Source organism: Atractosteus spatula, chromosome 5 (genome assembly GCF_055471065.1).
Source record: "Atractosteus spatula isolate fAtrSpa1 chromosome 5, fAtrSpa1.hap1, whole genome shotgun sequence".
Classification (NCBI taxonomy): domain Eukaryota; kingdom Metazoa; phylum Chordata; class Actinopteri; order Semionotiformes; family Lepisosteidae; genus Atractosteus; species Atractosteus spatula.
Genome location: NC_142710.1, coordinates 8301493 through 8319585, shown reverse-complemented (window position 1 = coordinate 8319585; position 18093 = coordinate 8301493). Strand labels below are relative to the sequence as shown.

The following is an 18093-nucleotide window of genomic DNA, read 5'->3' as shown; positions in this document are numbered from 1 at the left end:
GATGAGCGAGCCTTCGCCTTGCTGGTTTATATATCTATCTATTTTGGGGGGGTGGAGGCGGAGGCCTCCGTCCAGCTGAAGCGACACAGCGCCCCCTCAGCCCCCGGGGCTCCCCCGCTCTCGGACCCGGGGTCAGTGCGCCGCTACGCGGGGCGGGGTTGTTCTACCGACAGTCTGAGAACCCGGAGCGCCGGTTTCTGTTTGTGCTGTGTGTGTGTGTGTGTGTGTGCGTGTCTCAGTGTCACGGGGGCCGGCGGGGTGACCCCAGCGGCCGGGGGGTGGGGCTGTTCGCTGTCCCCGTGTCTGCGCCCGTGTGCGTGTCCGGTGCGTGTGCGGGGCGCCGGGGCTCCAGACCGTCACAGCTATGGCACCGAGGTCTCGATGAGGACCGGGACCCGCCTGCAGGGGAGTGGGCCGTGGGGTGTGGTGGTGGTGGGGGGCGCCTTTGCCTTCAGCTCCTCCGTTGCGGCTGGGTTTGGCGTGGGGGGCGGCGGAGGCGGAGGGTCCAATTTGGCGCAAACCCAAGGAGAGCGACAATGTGGAGAGAGGAGGTGCCCCCGCCTTGATCGGGATGATGATGATGATGGTGGTGTTGTTGTTGATGATGTTGATGTTTCGGTCCTCCTCTTGACCCCCGCAGGTCCGTGGAGGAGGAGCAGGGGGTGTGTCACCGCGCGGGGAAGCCGCTGTGGGAGCGAAGACGCGCGGAGGAAGAGCGAGAGACGCGGAGCCATGGCCGTGCTGCGCTGGGCCGCGCTGGCGTACTGCGGCTCCCTGGCCGTCCTGCTGGCCAGCGGCAACTTCGTGCTGGACGGTAAGAGGCGCCCGAGCGCGCCGGGGCCCCGTCCGTCCTGACAGGCAGCTGTCGCCTCGGGTCTGTGGAGAGCAGGGGCGTGGGACCGAGTCCCGGGAGCCTGTGATACCGAGAATCCTGTGAAAGGAAAAAAAAAAACTCGGCACTCGGGCTCGTTTTTGGACGTGATTCGGAGCGACGTGAACCGACGCTCCCACGCAAAAGTAATAATTATCCTTATGCGACTTTTGCCCCCCCTTTTTTAAGACTTAACGAGATGGTTTCACACACACATATATATATATATGGATGTTTATATGCTGTTTTAGGTGTATGGGTATTCACGTAGAGGTTTCTAGGGTTTTGTGTATTTCTTTGTGAAAAGGGAAATACAGTTGTTAAAAATCGCGGCAGGGTGCGGCGTGCGACCGCGGCGCAGTTGAATCTGTGTGTGTGTTGGTGTGTGTGTGTGTTGGTGTGTGTGTTGGTGTGTGCGTGCGAGCTCCGCGTCTTATTACAGCGTCCACACGCGGGGATGTATTGTGGGGATCGAATGCGAAGCGTAGCCCCCCGTCCTGAGCTTTGTTCTCCACCCTACGGGAAAAAAAAAAAACAAAAACTACTGTATACAGTATATATCCAAGATGTCGATGTCTGCAGGCCCAGCGCTTTGTCCGCAGGGAGTTGTGAGTTCTGACTCAGCACTTCCGTGACGGTGTCTCCTGTTGTGTGTCTCGGGAGCTCGGCAGGGCTGTGACTGGGCAGGGCAGGGCTGGGAAACCTTTTGGGGAAAATCAGGTTGCTGCTGTTGGCAGGCCAGTAGGGGGTGATCTTCCCTTTGGACCAGGAACTAATGCCCCAGTGTGGTGACAGAGGACACTGTGACTTACCCCTGTGTCCTGACTGCTGGTCGGTACAGATCCCAGGACACTGTCAGTAAGAGTGGGGGTGTCCTGACTGCTGGTCAGTACAGATCCCGGGACACTGTCAGTAAGAGTGGGGGTGTCCTGACTGCTGGTCAGTACAGATCCCGGGACACTGTCAGTAAGAGTGGGGGTGTCCTGACTGCTGGTCAGTACAGATCCCGGGACACTGTCAGTAAGAGTGGGGGTGTCCTGACTGCTGGTCAGTACAGATCCCGGGACACTGTCAGTAAGAGTGGGGGTGTCCTGACTGCTGGTCAGTACAGATCCCGGGACACTGTCAGTAAGAGTGGGGGTGTCCTGACTGCTGGTCAGTACAGATCCCGGGACACTGTCAGTAAGAGTGGGGGTGTCCTGACTGCTGGTCAGTACAGATCCCGGGACACTGTCAGTAAGAGTAGGGGTGTCCTGACTGCTGGTCAGTACAGATCCCAGGACACTGTCAGTAAGAGTGGGGGTGTCCTGACTGCTGGTCAGTACAGATCCCGGGACACTGTCAGTAAGAGTGGGGGTGTCCTGACTGCTGGTCAGTACAGACCCCGGGACACTGTCAGTAATAGTAGAGGTGTCCTGACTGCTGGTCAGTACAGATCCCAGGACACTGTCAGTAAGAGTGGGGGTGTCCTGACTGCTGGTCAGTACAGATCCCAGGACACTGTCAGTAAGAGTGGGGGTGTCCTGACTGCTGGTCAGTACAGACCCCGGGACACTGTCAGTAAGAGTGGGGGTGTCCTGACTGCTGGTCAGTACAGATCCCAGGACACTGTCAGTAAGAGTGGGGGTGTCGGTCCTGGTGGCTAAACTGCACTGTGGGATGGACAATCTGGAGTTTCTCTCTCCTCCCCCTGATCTGCAGTGCAGTGGGGCTGTTGTGTGTCACTCAGAAGGAGCTGCGTTTCGCTGTGTGAAGCACATTGGGGTGAAAACCACTTTATAAAAGCCATTAAGTATGAAATATTCTTATAATCAGCTTTCTTGCATGTGTCCATCTCCGACCTGCGGCAAAGCTGACAAAGTCAGATGGTACCACAGAGTTTGTGCCTCCTCCCCTTTGTGGTCAGTGCTGTGCCCTCTTTGTGAGCTCTTGAGGTCTGCTGGAGAAGTCGATGCTGTCAGTGTTAATAATCTTGGGCTGTAATGAGTTTGTAGGTCTGCCAAAGGAGTTCTGAAGTAGTTTTATGGTAGCATACAAGGGTGAAATCACAGTAAATTATGAAAATCAATATGTGTTTTAATTGCAATCATGGTAAAAGCATATTGCAGTAAAGCCCAGTGAAGTCAGGGTAAAAACACAGTGCAGTAAAGACCAGGGAGATCAGGGTAAAAACACAGTACAGCACAGTAAAGACCAGGGAGATCAGGGTAAAAACACAGTACAGCACAGTAAAGACCAGGGAGATCAGGGTAAAAACACAGTACAGCGCAGTAAAGCCCAGTGAGATCAGGGTACAAACACAGTAGAGTGAGGTAAAGACCAGGGAGATCAGTGTAAAAACACAGTACAGTGCAGTAAAGCCCAGTGAGATCAGGTTAAAAACACAGTCCAGTGCAGTAAAGCCCAGTAAGATCAGGGTAAAAACACAGTACAGCATAGTAAAGCCCAGGGAGATCAGGGTAAAAACACAGTACAGCGTAGTAAAGCCCAGGGAGATCAGGGTAAAAACACAGTACAGTGCAGTAAAGCCCAGTGAGATCAGGGTAAAAACAGTCCAGTGCAGTGAAGCCCAGTGAGATCAGGGTAAAAACACAGTACAGTGCAGGACAGCCCAGTGAGATCAGGGTAAAAACACAGTCCAGTGCAGTAAAGCCCAGTGAGATCAGGGTAAAAACACAGTCCAGTGCAGTAAAGCCCAGTGAGGAGCCAGGCTTAGTTTCGCCACCGTTTCCCACTCCGTTCTGAACGTCGCCCTCCTGACTCCATCACCGTTACTGCCTGGTGTCCCTGACCAGCCCGTACAGTGCAGGTTAAACCGATTCACTGTCTTACGCCCCTTCATTGATTATAATATCCTTAACGCTTATATAGCGCTCTTCTGGACTCTCCACTCAGAGATCCCCTCCACCCCCACCAGTGTGTGTCCCCCACCTGGATGAAGCTCCAGTCTGCTCACACACAGCAGCTCTCAGTGGGGAGGAGAGCAGAGTGATGAAGCCAGTTCAGAGAGGGGGGTTATTAGGAGGCCATGATGGGTAAAGACCAGGGGGAAATTTGGCCAGGACACCGGGGTGACACCCCTACTCTTTTCGAGAGACGCCCTGGGATTTTTACTGACCACAGAGAGTCAGGACCTCGGTTTTACGTCTCATCTGAAAGACGGAGCCTTTCTACAGTATAGTGTCCCCCGTCACTATACTGGGGCATCAGGACCCACACAGACTGCAGGGTGAGCGCCCCCTACTGGCCCCACTAACACCTCTCCCAGCAGCAGCCTCAGCTTTCCCAGGAGTCTCCCCTCCAGGTACTGGCCAGGCTCACACTGCTGAGCTCCAGTGGGGCTGCCAGTGCTGAGCTGCAGGGGGACACAGTAGTTTCTGGATTGTTTGCCCACCTTCTGTAAAGCAGTCGTAATGTAGCAAGCGCTCCCCCCACTCTCTCTCTCTCTCTCTCTCTCTCTCTCTCTCGGTTCGGGAAGCGTCCCAGGAGACCTGCCTCTGTGGGTGCTATGCTCCAGACCCCCGCCACTCTTTGAGTAAAGCCCTGCCCTACAGCTGTCAGCCTGAACCCCCCCCCCCCCCATTCCTTTCCGCTGGTGCCTCTGTTGGCCAGGGGAAAGCCCATTAGAGCCTCGGATTTTCTAGCGAATGAGCTGACTCGAGACGCCGAGACGCCCTTTTCTAACCTCTTCGTCCAGCGCAGCACCAGGGGGCAGCCCGACCGAGTCGGCACATCTTACACCCTACAGACAGATAGCCAGGAGTCAGTCACTAACAGCTCGGGGGCCCGTTTGTCTCCCTGACTCGCCTTGCAGTCGTGTAATCGCTTACAGCACCTAATGACAATATTCAAGGTATCCCAGCAAGCAGTGGGCGCAAGGCGGGGTACGCCCTGGAGGGGACGCCAGTCCACTGCAGGGCACACATGCACGGCGCGCACACACACACACACTCGCACCACGTATCTTTGACTGGAGGAGGAAACCCGAGCACGCAAAGGGAGAACATGCAAACTCCACACAGACAGCACCCCAGGAATCGCTCCCAGGGTGACCCGGATAATGTGAAGGTTATTGTCCGTAGGCGGGTTCCACTCCGAAGTTTACAGGGAGGGTTAAATGCTCACCGAGTCGAGAGCCCAAGCAGTCGTACTAATTGGAATGGCTCATTGGTTAATGAAATCAATAAGACATCAGCTGCTTTGTTCTTTTAAGAATATAAAATCCTGTAAATGCCACAGGGATCAAGGATACTCCCAAAGGTGCATGACACCTTCCCCAAGGCACTGTTGTCCCAAGGTAACAGCAACCTGAGAGTCTCGTTAACCAATCTGAGAGTCTCGTTAACCAATCTGAGAGTCTCGTTCAGCAATCCGAGAATCTCGTTAACCAATCGGAGAGTCCCGTTAATACAATGAAAGGACTGAGTGAGGGACTGAGCAAGAGCCTCAGTGGAGAGATGGGGAGCAGCAGTGGTTTGATACTCTGGCTTTTTTGGGGAAAAAAAGCTGGACAAAATTCTCCCATTGAGAACAGACAGCACTTCTTTACACGGAGGGTGGCAGGGGTGTGGAACAAGCTAACCCAGCCGCACTGCTGAAGCAGATACCCTAGCTTCTCTCAAGACACACAGCTGGGTGAGACCCCCTGTCAGGACAGGAGTACGTCTTTACACAGAGAGTGGTGGGGGTGTGGAACAAGCTGCCCAGGCCTGTTGTTGAAGCTGATACCCTGGCTTCTCTCAAGACACACAGCTGGATGAGACCCCAGTCAGGACAGGAGTACGTCTTTACACAGAGGGTGGTGGGAGTGTGGAACAAGCTGCCCAGGCCTCTTGTGGAAGACACACTAGCTTCTTCTGAGAAACAGCTGGGTGAGACACTCCGATCAGAACAGGAGGTGCGCTGCTTGACGCAAAGGTTGGTGGGAGCATGGAACAAGTTGCCCAAACACCCCCCCCCCCCCACACAACTCCCCTCACCCCCTCCCCCCCCCGCTCCACTGGACTCCGGATGGAATATGCCAGTGGAATCAGGGTGGACACTCGGGTAAAAAAGTTTTTACAAAAAAGGCCCGAGCTCCCACTGGCCCGGCTCTTGGCGGAGTATAAATGCGCCTTTTTGTTCTGGGCCGTTGAAATGCGTCCGGCTGAGGCTGCTGGAAGGACTGGGAGTCGGAAGAGCAGGCTTTGATGTGTCGTTCCCCTCCTTGCCAAGACTCGGGGGCATTCAGGAAGCTGACTTCCTGCTTTTCTCCTCGGGAGGGGGCGAGCGACATGGGGGGGTGTGTGGGGTCCCCTGCAGCTGGGAGCCGAGCTGGCTGAGGAAGACGAGGAGGGGGGGGTCTGTACACGCCGGGATGAAGGTCACGCGCCAGCTGCAGCCCCAGCTGGACCCCTGCTCTTACTGCTCTTGTATTTGTATTTACACCAGTCCAGAACTCTACCCACAGAGGTCTGTGTCCCGGCTGAGGGACAGGATCTGCTGTATTTAACACTGAGGTCTGTGTCCCGGCTGAGGGACAGGATCTGCTGTATTTAACACTGAGGTCTGTGTCCCAGCTGAGGGACAGGATCTGCTGTATTTAACACTGAGGTCTGTGTCCCGGCTGAGGGACAGGATCTGCTGTATTTAACACTGAGGTCTGTGTCCCAGCTGAGGGACAGGATCTGCTGTATTTAACACTGAGGTCTGTGTCCCGGCTGAGGGACAGGATCTGCTGTATTTAACACTGAGGTCTGTGTCCCGGCTGAGGGACAGGATCTGCTGTATTTAACACTGAGGTCTGTGTCCCAGCTGAGGGACAGGATCTGCTGTATTTAACACTGAGGTCTGTGTCCCAGCTGAGGGACAGGATCTGCTGTATTTAACACTGAGGTCTGTGTCCCGGCTGAGGGACAGGATCTGCTGTATTTAACACTGAGGTCTGTGTCCCGGCTGAGGGACAGGATCTGCTGTATTTAACACTGAGGTCTGTGTCCCGGCTGAGGGACAGGATCTGCTGTATTTAACACTGAGGTCTGTGTCCCAGCTGAGGGACAGGATCTGCTGTATTTAACACTGAGGTCTGTGTCCCAGCTGAGGGACAGGATCTGCTGTATTTAACACTGAGGTCTGTGTCCCGGCTGAGGGACAGGATCTGCTGTATTTAACACTGAGGTCTGTGTCCCAGCTGAGGGACAGGATCTGCTGTATTTAACACTGAGGTCTGTGTCCCGGCTGAGGGACAGGATCTGCTGTATTTAACACTGAGGTCTGTGTCCCAGCTGAGGGACAGGATCTGCTGTATTTAACACTGAGGTCTGTGTCCCGGCTGAGGGACAGGATCTGCTGTATTTAACACTGAGGTCTGTGTCCCGGCTGAGGGACAGGATCTGCTGTATTTAACACTGAGGTCTGTGTCCCAGCTGAGGGACAGGATCTGCTGTATTTAACACTGAGGTCTGTGTCCCAGCTGAGGGACAGGATCTGCTGTATTTAACACTGAGGTCTGTGTCCCGGCTGAGGGACAGGATCTGCTGTATTTAACACTGAGGTCTGTGTCCCGGCTGAGGGACAGGATCTGCTGTATTTAACACTGAGGTCTGTGTCCCGGCTGAGGGACAGGATCTGCTGTATTTAACACTGAGGTCTGTGTCCCAGCTGAGGGACAGGATCTGCTGTATTTAACACTGAGGTCTGTGTCCTGGCTGAGGGACAGGATCTGCTGTATTTAACACTGAGGTCTGTGTCCCGGCTGAGGGACAGGATCTGCTGTATTTAACACTGAGGTCTGTGTCCCGGCTGAGGGACAGGATCTGCTGTATTTAACACTGAGGTCTGTGTCCCGGCTGAGGGACAGGATCTGCTGTATTTAACACTGAGGTCTGTGTCCTGGCTGAGGGACAGGATCTGCTGTATTTAACACTGAGGTCTGTGTCCTGGCTGAGGGACAGGATCTGCTGTATTTAACACTGAGGTCTGTGTCCTGGCTGAGGGACAGGATCTGCTGTATTACACACTGAGGTCTGTGTCCCAGCTGAGGGACAGGATCTGCTGTATTTAACACAGAGGTCTGTGTCCTGGCTGAGGGACAGGATCTGCTGTATTTAACACTGAGGTCTGTGTCCTAGTTGAGGGGGATAGCATCTGTTTTTAATGTACAGTATGCACTAATTAACTTATGCCCCTAAAACACGACCAATATTCCTGTAAGTGTGCTATAACCAGCCCTAATTCTCCAGATGTTCTCTAAGTGCTGGGGAGCCTCTGTCTCTTCCTGTTCATAATAATTTCATTGATTGAGCCCTGCAACTATCGAGTCTCTTCAAGCACGGTCTTTGGCTTGTTTTATTTCTGGGAAGCCCAGCACCTCGGATCTCTGGTTTGAGACAGTAGCTCTCGCACAGTTTTCTCTTCAAGTAACTGCTTCTCAGCTGGCGATGGGTATACGCCCTTGGGAAGGGTGTTGTGTCAGACGCTGGGATCGCAGGGGTTTCCTGCTGCTTTCCTGAGCCGTCTCCTGGTTTGTGCGATGCCCTATTGCGGCAGGTGGAATTAACTAACAGCAGCCCTGATAAAACCTCTAACGAGCCTGGAAGGTGTTTCATTGGTAAATGTAGTTTTACTGCAGGGCATCTTTTCAGAAATCAGCTGTAGAACAAAATAAAGCAACAGCCTGAAGACAACATCCTTCCTGTGACCAATTAAGAAACTGATTAAGCTTAATTGTTTAATTGATTGCTTTGGGTCGCCCGCCCCCCCCCCCCCCAATAAACAACACCAAACAAGATCCCAGGCCCACCTGGAGCCGAGTGGGAGACTCCTAGACTGAATCCAGTGGATCCATTTCCTAGGACCTCAAGACAATAAAGGGAGGAATTCGGAAATGAGAGTGTCTCCTGTTCTCCTGGAATTTGGGAGATGGACTTGGGCCAGTTTTCCCAAAAGCCACTTCACCTACCAGCATGTTTAGATGGCAGGAGGAAGTCTGAGCACCTGGAGGAAACCCATGTGAATGTGGGGAGAACATGCAGACTCCACACAGACAGCCAGGCCCGGAATTGAACCCGGGACCCCAGCCGTGCTAACCGCTGTGCCACTGTGCTGCCCAATCAAGGGCTCAATTAAACTTAATTAATGAGGATCCCAGCTGGAGGGAACCCCCAGAGGCACGGGCCCCGCAGGGCTGGGGACTGATGAGACAGAGCTTCCCTGGGAGGGATTCTGGCACCTGTGTTTGCTGACGCGCTTTTTTGAATTCTTGCTCCTGGCCGTCCGGGAGAAATTCCCGGATCCGCTCGCGCTGGAATGCAGGCTGGAGGTCCAGGATCCCGTGCGTGTGTGTGCGTGCATGCCTGTGTGCGTACGTGTGCATGTGTGTGTGTGGCTGTCTGCCCTGGTGACCTCATTACCCAGCGAGTAACAGCAACCTCTGGACTGGGACCCAGACAGGACCAGCGATCTCTGGACTGTAGGGGTACAGTGTGACCCAGACCGGACCGGCGATCTCTGGACTGTGGGGGTACAGTGTGACCCAGACCGGACCGGCGATCTCTGGACTGTGGGGGTACAGTGTGACCCAGACCGGACCGGCGATCTCTGGACTGTGGGGTACAGCGTGACCCAGACCGGACCGGCAATCTCTGGACTGTGGAGTACAGCGTGACCCAGACCGGACCGGCGATCTCTGGACTGTGGGGTACAGCGTGACTCAGACCGGACCGGCAATCTCTGGATTGTTTGGTACAGCGTGACCCAGACCGGACAGGCGATCTCTGGACTGTAGGGGTACAGTGTTTCTTGTTTTTTGGTCGCAGTTCTCTAAAGATGATAAGGGGATTACTGATGAGTCAGGTGCTCATTAAAACTGCATGGAGCTAGAAAATCAATACTTTTACTGCAAGCTAGGAGCTTCAAAACACAGAGGGATACCTCAGATTCATATTTAGAACGAACCACTTTCAAACACAGAAGTTATGTTAATCTAGTATGTATGTAGTATGTTTGTGATTGAATTATCCGGTCTATATCGCATGTTGATGTACGAGTTGATATGTGTTTATTGATGTGTGAGTGAATGTGTTCAGTATGGATCTGATATTGCAGTAAATCGTATGAGAGATGAGGAGCATTAGAAAGCTCAGACCAGGCCATCTGTACAGAACCATCTGTACATCAGTCTCTCCTCCGTGGCCCGTCTCTCCAGTTGAGTGACCATCTGTCTCTGTTTGTGTTGCTGTGTACTTGGAGCTGTCCGGCACGCGCTGTCCTCCCTTCTCCTCCTGGACAGACCACCTGCCCGCGGCCCCCACTACAGTACACTACAGGTTAATACAGACACACTGACTGGACACTCCAGGACATGAACACTGCACTGAGAGAGAGGGGTTAATACAGACACACTGACTGGACACTCCAGTACATTAACACTGCACTGAGAGAGAGGGGGGTTAATACAGACACACTGACTGGACACTCCAGTACATTAACACTGCACTGAGAGAGAGAGGGGTTAATACAGACACACTGACTGGACACTCCAGGACATGAACACTGCACTGAGAGAGAGGGGTTAATACAGACACACTGACTGGACACTCCAGTACATTAACACTGCACTGAGAGAGAGGGGGGTTAATACAGACACACTGACTGGACACTCCAGTACATTAACACTGCACTGAGAGAGAGAGGGGTTAATACAGACACACTGACTGGACACTCCAGTACATTAACACTGCACTGAGAGAGAGGGGTTAATACAGACACACTGACTGGACACTCCAGTACATTAACACTGCACTGAGAGAGAGGGGGGTTAATACAGACACACTGACTGGACACTCCAGTACATGAACACTGCACTGAGAGAGAGGGGTTAATACAGACACACTGACTGGACACTCCAGTACATGAACACTGCACTGAGAGAGAGAGGGGTTAATACAGACACACTGACTGGACACTCCAGTACATTAACACTGAACTGAGAGAGAGGGGTTAATACAGACACACTGACTGGACACTCCAGTACATTAACACTGCACTGAGAGAGGGGGGTTAATACAGACACACTGACTGGACGCTCCAGTACATTAACACTGCACTGAGAGAGAGAGGGGTAAATACAGACACACTGACTGGACACTCCAGTACATTAACACTGCACTGAGAGAGAGAGGGGTTAATACAGACACACTGACTGGACACTCCAGTACATTAACACTGCACTGAGAGAGAGAGGGGTTAATACAGACACACTGACTGGACAATCCAGTACATTAACACTGCACTGAGAGAGGGGGGACATCTTGCTGTCCAGCTGGGAGATTTTTAATGGCCCACTGGGTGACAAGAATTCCTTTCATTGTGCTTCCCTGGCACCGATGCCCGTTAGTCCGCTGGGAAGAGAAGCATCCCTGTGGCTGTGGAGAGTCTCTCCCTCTTCCTCCTGCTCCGTGCTGCCAGCTCGCTGTCTGTGCTGCAAGCAGGCCAGGTCCCAGCGGAGACCTGCAGGAGCTGGGAGGGGGGCGACGGGGGGGGAGAGAGGCGGGGGGGCAGGAGGGGGGGTGCTGACAGGCTGCAGAGAGATTCTGCTCTTCAGTCCCACAGCTGGAGCTGAGCTCACGTGACTGAAGGCTTGCGTCTTCTTCTCCTTCCTCCCTCTCCTCTTCCTCCTGCTGTCTTTGTCCTCTCTCTCTCCGCCCCCCCCCCCCCCCACCACCGATCTCCGCGCTGTTACCAGGAGACCGGGCAGCGGGAGGAGCAGGAGTCCCAGTCTTCATCTCTCTCGTCTTCCTGCTTTCCCTGTGGGTCCATAGCGTCACTCCGCTGCCTGGACACATTCACACACACGCAATACACACACACACAACACAGACACAGACGCTCGACACAGGCACACACACGCAACACAGATACACACACAACACAGATACACAGACACACACACACATGCATTCATACACACAGATTCCTCCACCTCCCTGCAAAACGAAATCCCAGATCCATCCACATTTTTCTTAAACATCCGGATATATTCCTGCCACAGAAAACAAGATCCCATCGGAACATTGGGTCCTCCCAGCTGCGCCATTGACACACACGCAACACAGACACACGGACTCACCACTCACACAGACACACACAACACAGACACACAGACTCACCACTTACACAGACACACAGACAACCATACACGCAACACACATACACATGCAACACACACGCAACACAGACACAAACATGCCACTCACATAGACGCACGCAACACAGACACGCACCACTCACAGACACACACAACACAGACACACAGACTCACCACTCACACAGACACGCACACACACACACAACAGACATGCCCACACACAGACTCACAATCACATACACGCATGCACACTACCATGCATACATGTGCACACATACACACACACGGGGCAAATGTGCACATGCGCACACATCAATACGCATGTGCACATACATGCACAAAAACTCACCCATACACACACACTCATACACACACGCACACATTCTCACACATACACACGCGCTCATACACACACGCACACACAGACACGCATATTCACTCATGCGCACACCCTCACGCATACACACGTGCTCATTCACACTTCACACGCGTGCTCATACACACACGCATATTCACTCATGCGCACACACACTCTCACACATGCACACGCGCTCATACACACACAGATTCCTCCACCTCCCTGCAAAACGAAATCCCAGATCCGCCCACATCTTTCTAAAACATCCGAATACATTCCTGCCAAAGAAAATGAGATCCCGTCGGATTACCGAGTCCCCCAGCTGCGCCGCGCAGGAAGTCCGTGGGGATTCTGGGAGCCTGAAATCCCCCTGGACTTCCTGCCGGTGTCGCCGCTTGAGCTCCCCCAGATCCCCTGTCCGCAACAGTGCGGACCCCTCCTCAGCGCGCCGGAGAGCCCAGCCACTGGCCTCCGGCCTGGGGTCAGCGCTGCTGGGCTGTCTACAGGGAATTTAAAACACACATCACCTGGAATACAGGGATGACATCATCAGGAATGGTCACTCACAAGCATTACCCCCCCTTCATGGGTAATGCCACGTCTGGACTGGGACTATAAACCCCCTGTGGTCCAGGACACTGGGGGAAACTCTCGTGTGGCTCCTTCAGTGTTCCCTGGAAGTGGCCGTTTTCATCACAATCGAACTGCCCTCAAACCTTCGCCGGACTGCGCTGGGACTCCCCGCACCCCCACAGCACCGATGTCCCGTCACACAGCAGCAGCACTGTGTTCAGTAATGTGGTCTTCATCTCATCTGGGTGCCCACTGGTCATACCATAACGATGAGGAGGAGGAGGAGGAGGTGGATGAAGGGGGATGCTGGGGGGTGGCACGGAGGCGCAGGGGTGGGCGTTGCTGCCTCGCAGCACTGGTGCCCTGGAATCAATCAATCAATCAAGACCCAGGGCACTGTCTGGGTGGAGTTTGCATGTTCTCCCTGTGTTGGCAAGGGCTTCCTCCTGCAGGTCCAAAGACATGCTGCTGGGTTAACTGGCTTCTGGGAAAAATGGCCCTGGTGTGAGGGTGTGTGTGTTTGTGTCTGCCCTCCGATGGACTGGCGTCCCATCCAGGGTGTGCCCCCCTTGTGCCTGTTGCTTGCCAGGATAGACTCTAACTCCCCTGTTCTCTTTAGTCTGATGAAACAGTTAAAAAATGGATGAACAGATAATTAACCATCGTGCCAATGAAGCAGGCTAATGGTCAACGGAAGAATCGGCTCTTTTGCGCTTGAATCTGGCGCCCGTTGCTTGCTGGGATAGAAAATGGACAGATGATGGTGATGATGATGATGATGAAGAGCCAGTAGCTGCAGATCTCCCAGGTCCAAGTGGCGATTCTGCGCGTCTTCATCATCGGCGGGAGAGTTGTTTAATTTCCCGAAAACGTCAGAATCGCTGATATTTCCGGCATTCGTGTTTTGCTCCCGCCTGTCGGACAGTCCCAGTCTCCTGGTGACACGACCTGGGCTCGAACCCGTGACCGTGGGATCAGGGGGAAGTTGCTTTCTCGGTGTTCTGTGTGTCTTGGGAAGGTTCAGGTTTCTCGCTGCTCGGAGGCGCTTGAAAGAAACTCCCACTGGCAACGAGCTGCAGATAATTAAAAAGCCTTAATTAATCAGATTATTAATTCAATTTAATAATCAGGAGCCGAGGCAGAACAGAGGGCAGGAGACTGCAAGGGTCTGGAGACTCAGAACAGGGAAGAGGTTATTCTGGATAGAGGAATGATCTCACTGTACTACACTTTACAGCACTGTACTGTGTTTTTACCCTGATCTCACTGGTCTGTACTGCGCTGTACTGTGTTTTTACCCTGATCTCACTGGGCTTTACTGGTCTCGACTGTGTTTTTTCCCTGATCTCACTGGGCTGTACTGTGCTGCACTGTGTTTTTACCTTATTTCACTGGGCTGTCTGCATTGGCCTGTGTTTTTACCCCGATCTCATTGGGCTTTACTGCACTGTACTGTGTTTTTACCCCGATCTCACTGGACATTACGGTGCTGTACTGTGTTTTTACCCTAATCTCGCTGGGCTGTACTGCACTGTACTGTGTTTTTACCCTGATCTCACTGGGCTTTACTGCACTGGACTGTGTTTTTACCCTGATCTCACTGGGCTTTACTGCGCTGTACTGTGTTTTTACCCTGATCTCCCTGGGCTTTACTGCACTGTACTGTGTTTTTACCCTGATCTCCCTGGGCTTTACTGCACTGGACTGTGTTTTTACCCTGATCTCACTGGGCTTTACTGCATTGGACTGTGTTTTTACCCTGATCTCCCTGGGCTTTACTGCACTGGACTGTGTTTTTACCCTGATCTCACTGGGCTTTACTGCACTGGACTGTGTTTTTACCCTGATCTCACTGGGCTTTACTGCACTGGACTGTGTTTTTACCCTGATCTCCCTGGGCTTTACTGCACTGGACTGTGTTTTTACCCTGATCTCCCTGGGCTTTACTGCACTGGACTGTGTTTTTACCCTGATCTCCCTGGGCTTTACTGCGCTGTTCTGTGCTTCTGGCCCTTCGGTGCTTGACTCCTTGTGGGTTTTACTGCAGTGCTCTCCGTGCTGTCAGCGTGATCCCTCTGGCAGCCGGCTGCTGTCTCAGCAGGTGCGGAAAATGTTTTCACAGCAGAGCTGTCTCACAGAATCCCCCTCAGACACGTCGGGATGTAGGTCAGCAGTCAGCCATCGAAGGGTTAACAGCGCCGGCGTTGAACCGGATTGCCTGCCGCCCATCAGGGGGGTGCATCTTGACCCTAATTAGCCAATTAGCGCCCGGTCGTGGGGGGAGGTGGAGGAGAGGATGTGGCTGTGACTCGATGGGCGTTCATGTCCATTTCCTCCTGCCGTCGGCTGTCGGCGTGTCGTGCCTGCGGCTTGGCCGCGCGTTCGGCTAATCCCCCTCGGCGCGGATTGAGCGGAGCTCTTGAACGGGTCTTTTTTCCGGGGATTAGCCCCGAGAGTCTGGGCGCTGAGTACCGGCGTGCTCGTAAGCGGGAGGAGGAGCCGGCGTGCGTCTCCGAGCGTCAGGGAGAGCTCGTGCCGCAGCCGGCAGCAGCAGGACTGGGCCAGCTTACTGCCGGCAGCACCGGCGCAGTGACATGCTCGCTGGCGTCTGTGCTCCGAGACAGAGACATGAAGGACACAGCCAGAGCATCAACACAGAACAGCAGCAGCAGCAGCAAGTTAAATAACACACAACTTAAGAAAAAGGCAGACAAGCAGTCGGAGAAAACAAACATCAGTGTGGTAGGAGTAGGTGTAACAGCTGTAGCAGGACTGGGAGTAACAACTGCAGTACTGTAGGAGTAGGAGTAACAGCTGCAGTAGGACTGGGAGTAACAGCTGTAGCAGGACTGGGAGTAACAACTGCAGTAGGAGTAGGAGTAACAGCTGCAGTAGGAGTAGGAGTAACAGCTGCAGTAGGACTGGGAGTAACAGCTGTAGCAGGACTGGGAGTAACAGCTGCAGTAGGAGTAGGAGTAACAGCTGCAGTAGGACTGGGAGTAACAGCTGTAGCAGGACTGGGAGTAACAGCTGCAGTAGGAGTAGGAGTAACAGCTGCAGTAGGAGCAGGAGTAACAGCTGCAGTAGGACTGGGAGTAACAGCTGTAGCAGGACTGGGAGTAACAGCTGCAGTAGGAGTAGGAGTAACAGCTGCAGTAGGACTGGGAGTAACAGCTGTAGCAGGACTGGGAGTAACAGCTGCAGTAGGAGTAGGAGTAACAGCTGCAGTAGGAGCAGGAGTAACAGCTGCAGTAGGACTGGGAGTAACAGCTTCATGAGGACTAGGAGTAAGACAGTATTAGTAACAGTAGAAGAATGAGCAGCTATAGCAGTAGAAGCGGCAGTAGCAGCAGCAGTAATAACCACTGGCAGCAGTCGTGTGCAGTAGCAGTGGCAGTAGAAGCAGCAGCAGTAGTAGTGTCTTTCTTCTGCAGCAGCAGTAGCAGTAGAAGTAGCAGTAGCAGTGGCAGTAGTAGTGTCTTTCTTCTGCAGTAGCAGTAGGAGTAGCAGTAGTAGTGTCTTTCTTCTGCAGCAGCAGTAGCAGTAGAAGCAGCAGTAGCAGTGGCAGTAGTAGTGTCTTTCTTCTGCAGTAGCAGTAGAAGCAGCAGCAGCAGTAGTAGTGTCTTTCTCCTGCAGTAGCAGCAGCAGCAGCAGCAGCAGCAGCAGTAGGAGTGTCTTTCTTCTTCTGCAGCAGCAGTAGCAGTAGTAGCAGTAGCAGCAGTAGTGTCTTTCTTCTTCTGCAGCAGCAGTAGCAGTAGAAGCAGCAGCAGCAGTAGAAGCAGCAGCAGCAGTAGTAGTGTCTTTCTTCTTCTGCAGCAGCAGCAGCAGTAGCAGTAGCAGTAGTGGAAGCAGCAGCAGCAGTAGCAGTAGCAGTAGTGGAAGCAGCAGCAGCAGTAGTAGCAGTAGTAGTGTCTTTCTTCTTCTGCAGCAGCAGTAGCAGCAGCAGTAGTAGTGTCTTTCTTCTTCTGCAGCAGCTGTAGCAGTAGAAGCAGCAGCAGCAGCAGCAGTAGCAGCAGCAGCAGCAGCAGCAGCAGCAGTAGCAGCAGCAGTAGTAGTGTCTTTCTTCTTCTGCAGCAGCTGTAGCAGTAGAAGCAGCAGCAGCAGCAGCAGTAGCAGCAGCAGCAGCAGTAGCAGCAGCTGTAGCAGCAGCAGCAGCAGTAGCAGCAGCAGTAGTAGTGTCTTTCTTCTTCTGCAGCAGCTGTAGCAGTAGAAGCAGCAGCAGCAGCAGCAGTAGCAGCAGCAGTAGCAGCAGTAGCAGCAGCAGCAGCAGTAGCAGCAGCAGTAGCAGCAGCAGTAGGAGTGTCTTTCTTCTTCTGCAGCAGCAGTAGCAGTAGTAGCAGTAGCAGCAGTAGTGTCTTTCTTCTTCTGCAGCAGCAGTAGCAGTAGAAGCAGCAGCAGCAGTAGAAGCAGCAGCAGCAGTAGTAGTGTCTTTCTTCTTCTGCAGCAGCAGTAGCAGCAGCAGTAGCAGTAGTGGAAGCAGCAGCAGCAGTAGCAGTAGCAGTAGTGGAAGCAGCAGCAGCAGTAGTAGCAGCAGTAGTGGAAGCAGCAGCAGCAGTAGTAGCAGTAGTAGTGTCTTTCTTCTGCAGCAGCAGTAGCAGTAGAAGCAGCAGCAGCAGCAGCAGTAGCAGTGTCTTTCGTCTGCAGGGCAGGAGCAGCTCACAGAGAGGGATCAGCATGTTGCTCAGGCCTTGACGTGAGATTGGTTTGCTAACAGGTGTCTCCTGGGAGCTGGTTCAAGTCAGGAACAGTTTAAAAAGGGCCGTGAATTTTGAGGTTATGAGGTATTTTGTTTGTTTACTGCAAAGAATGAAACGAGGTTTGTAGATTTAGCGAGTGATGGTTTCAAATTTAGCAAGGCAGCTAAATAAAACTCCATTCCTCAGGAAACGAAAGAGACAGGAGTTCTGCACAGTCCCAGTGGATGATATTTGCGGAGTTAGGAACTGGAGCACGTTTCTAAATTCAGTGAGGTGCACAGACATGAGCAGGAAACCAAGAGCAGTAATTAAGACAAACTGGCACACAGCAGCACTAGACCCGAGGTCTGAAACATGCTCAAGTGCAAATGTATTGAGAGTAATGATCTCGTTGTTAAAGAGATTAAATTCACTCGTTTAAGGCACATGGGGAGTCACTAATTGTAAAGAGGCCTGTCAAATCAAGTGA

General features: G+C 53.1%; 1 protein-coding gene across 1 annotated transcript in view; it reads left to right on the top strand.

Moving 5' to 3' along the window:
- Positions 1-18093, top strand: part of cadm3 (cell adhesion molecule 3) — a 53460-nt gene that overhangs the window by 2686 nt on the left and 32681 nt on the right. The window contains exon 5 of the mRNA XM_088915711.1: positions 641-814. Within this exon, the coding sequence (XP_088771837.1) occupies positions 641-814 (174 nt within the window). The remainder of the gene's footprint in view (positions 1-640; positions 815-18093) is intronic.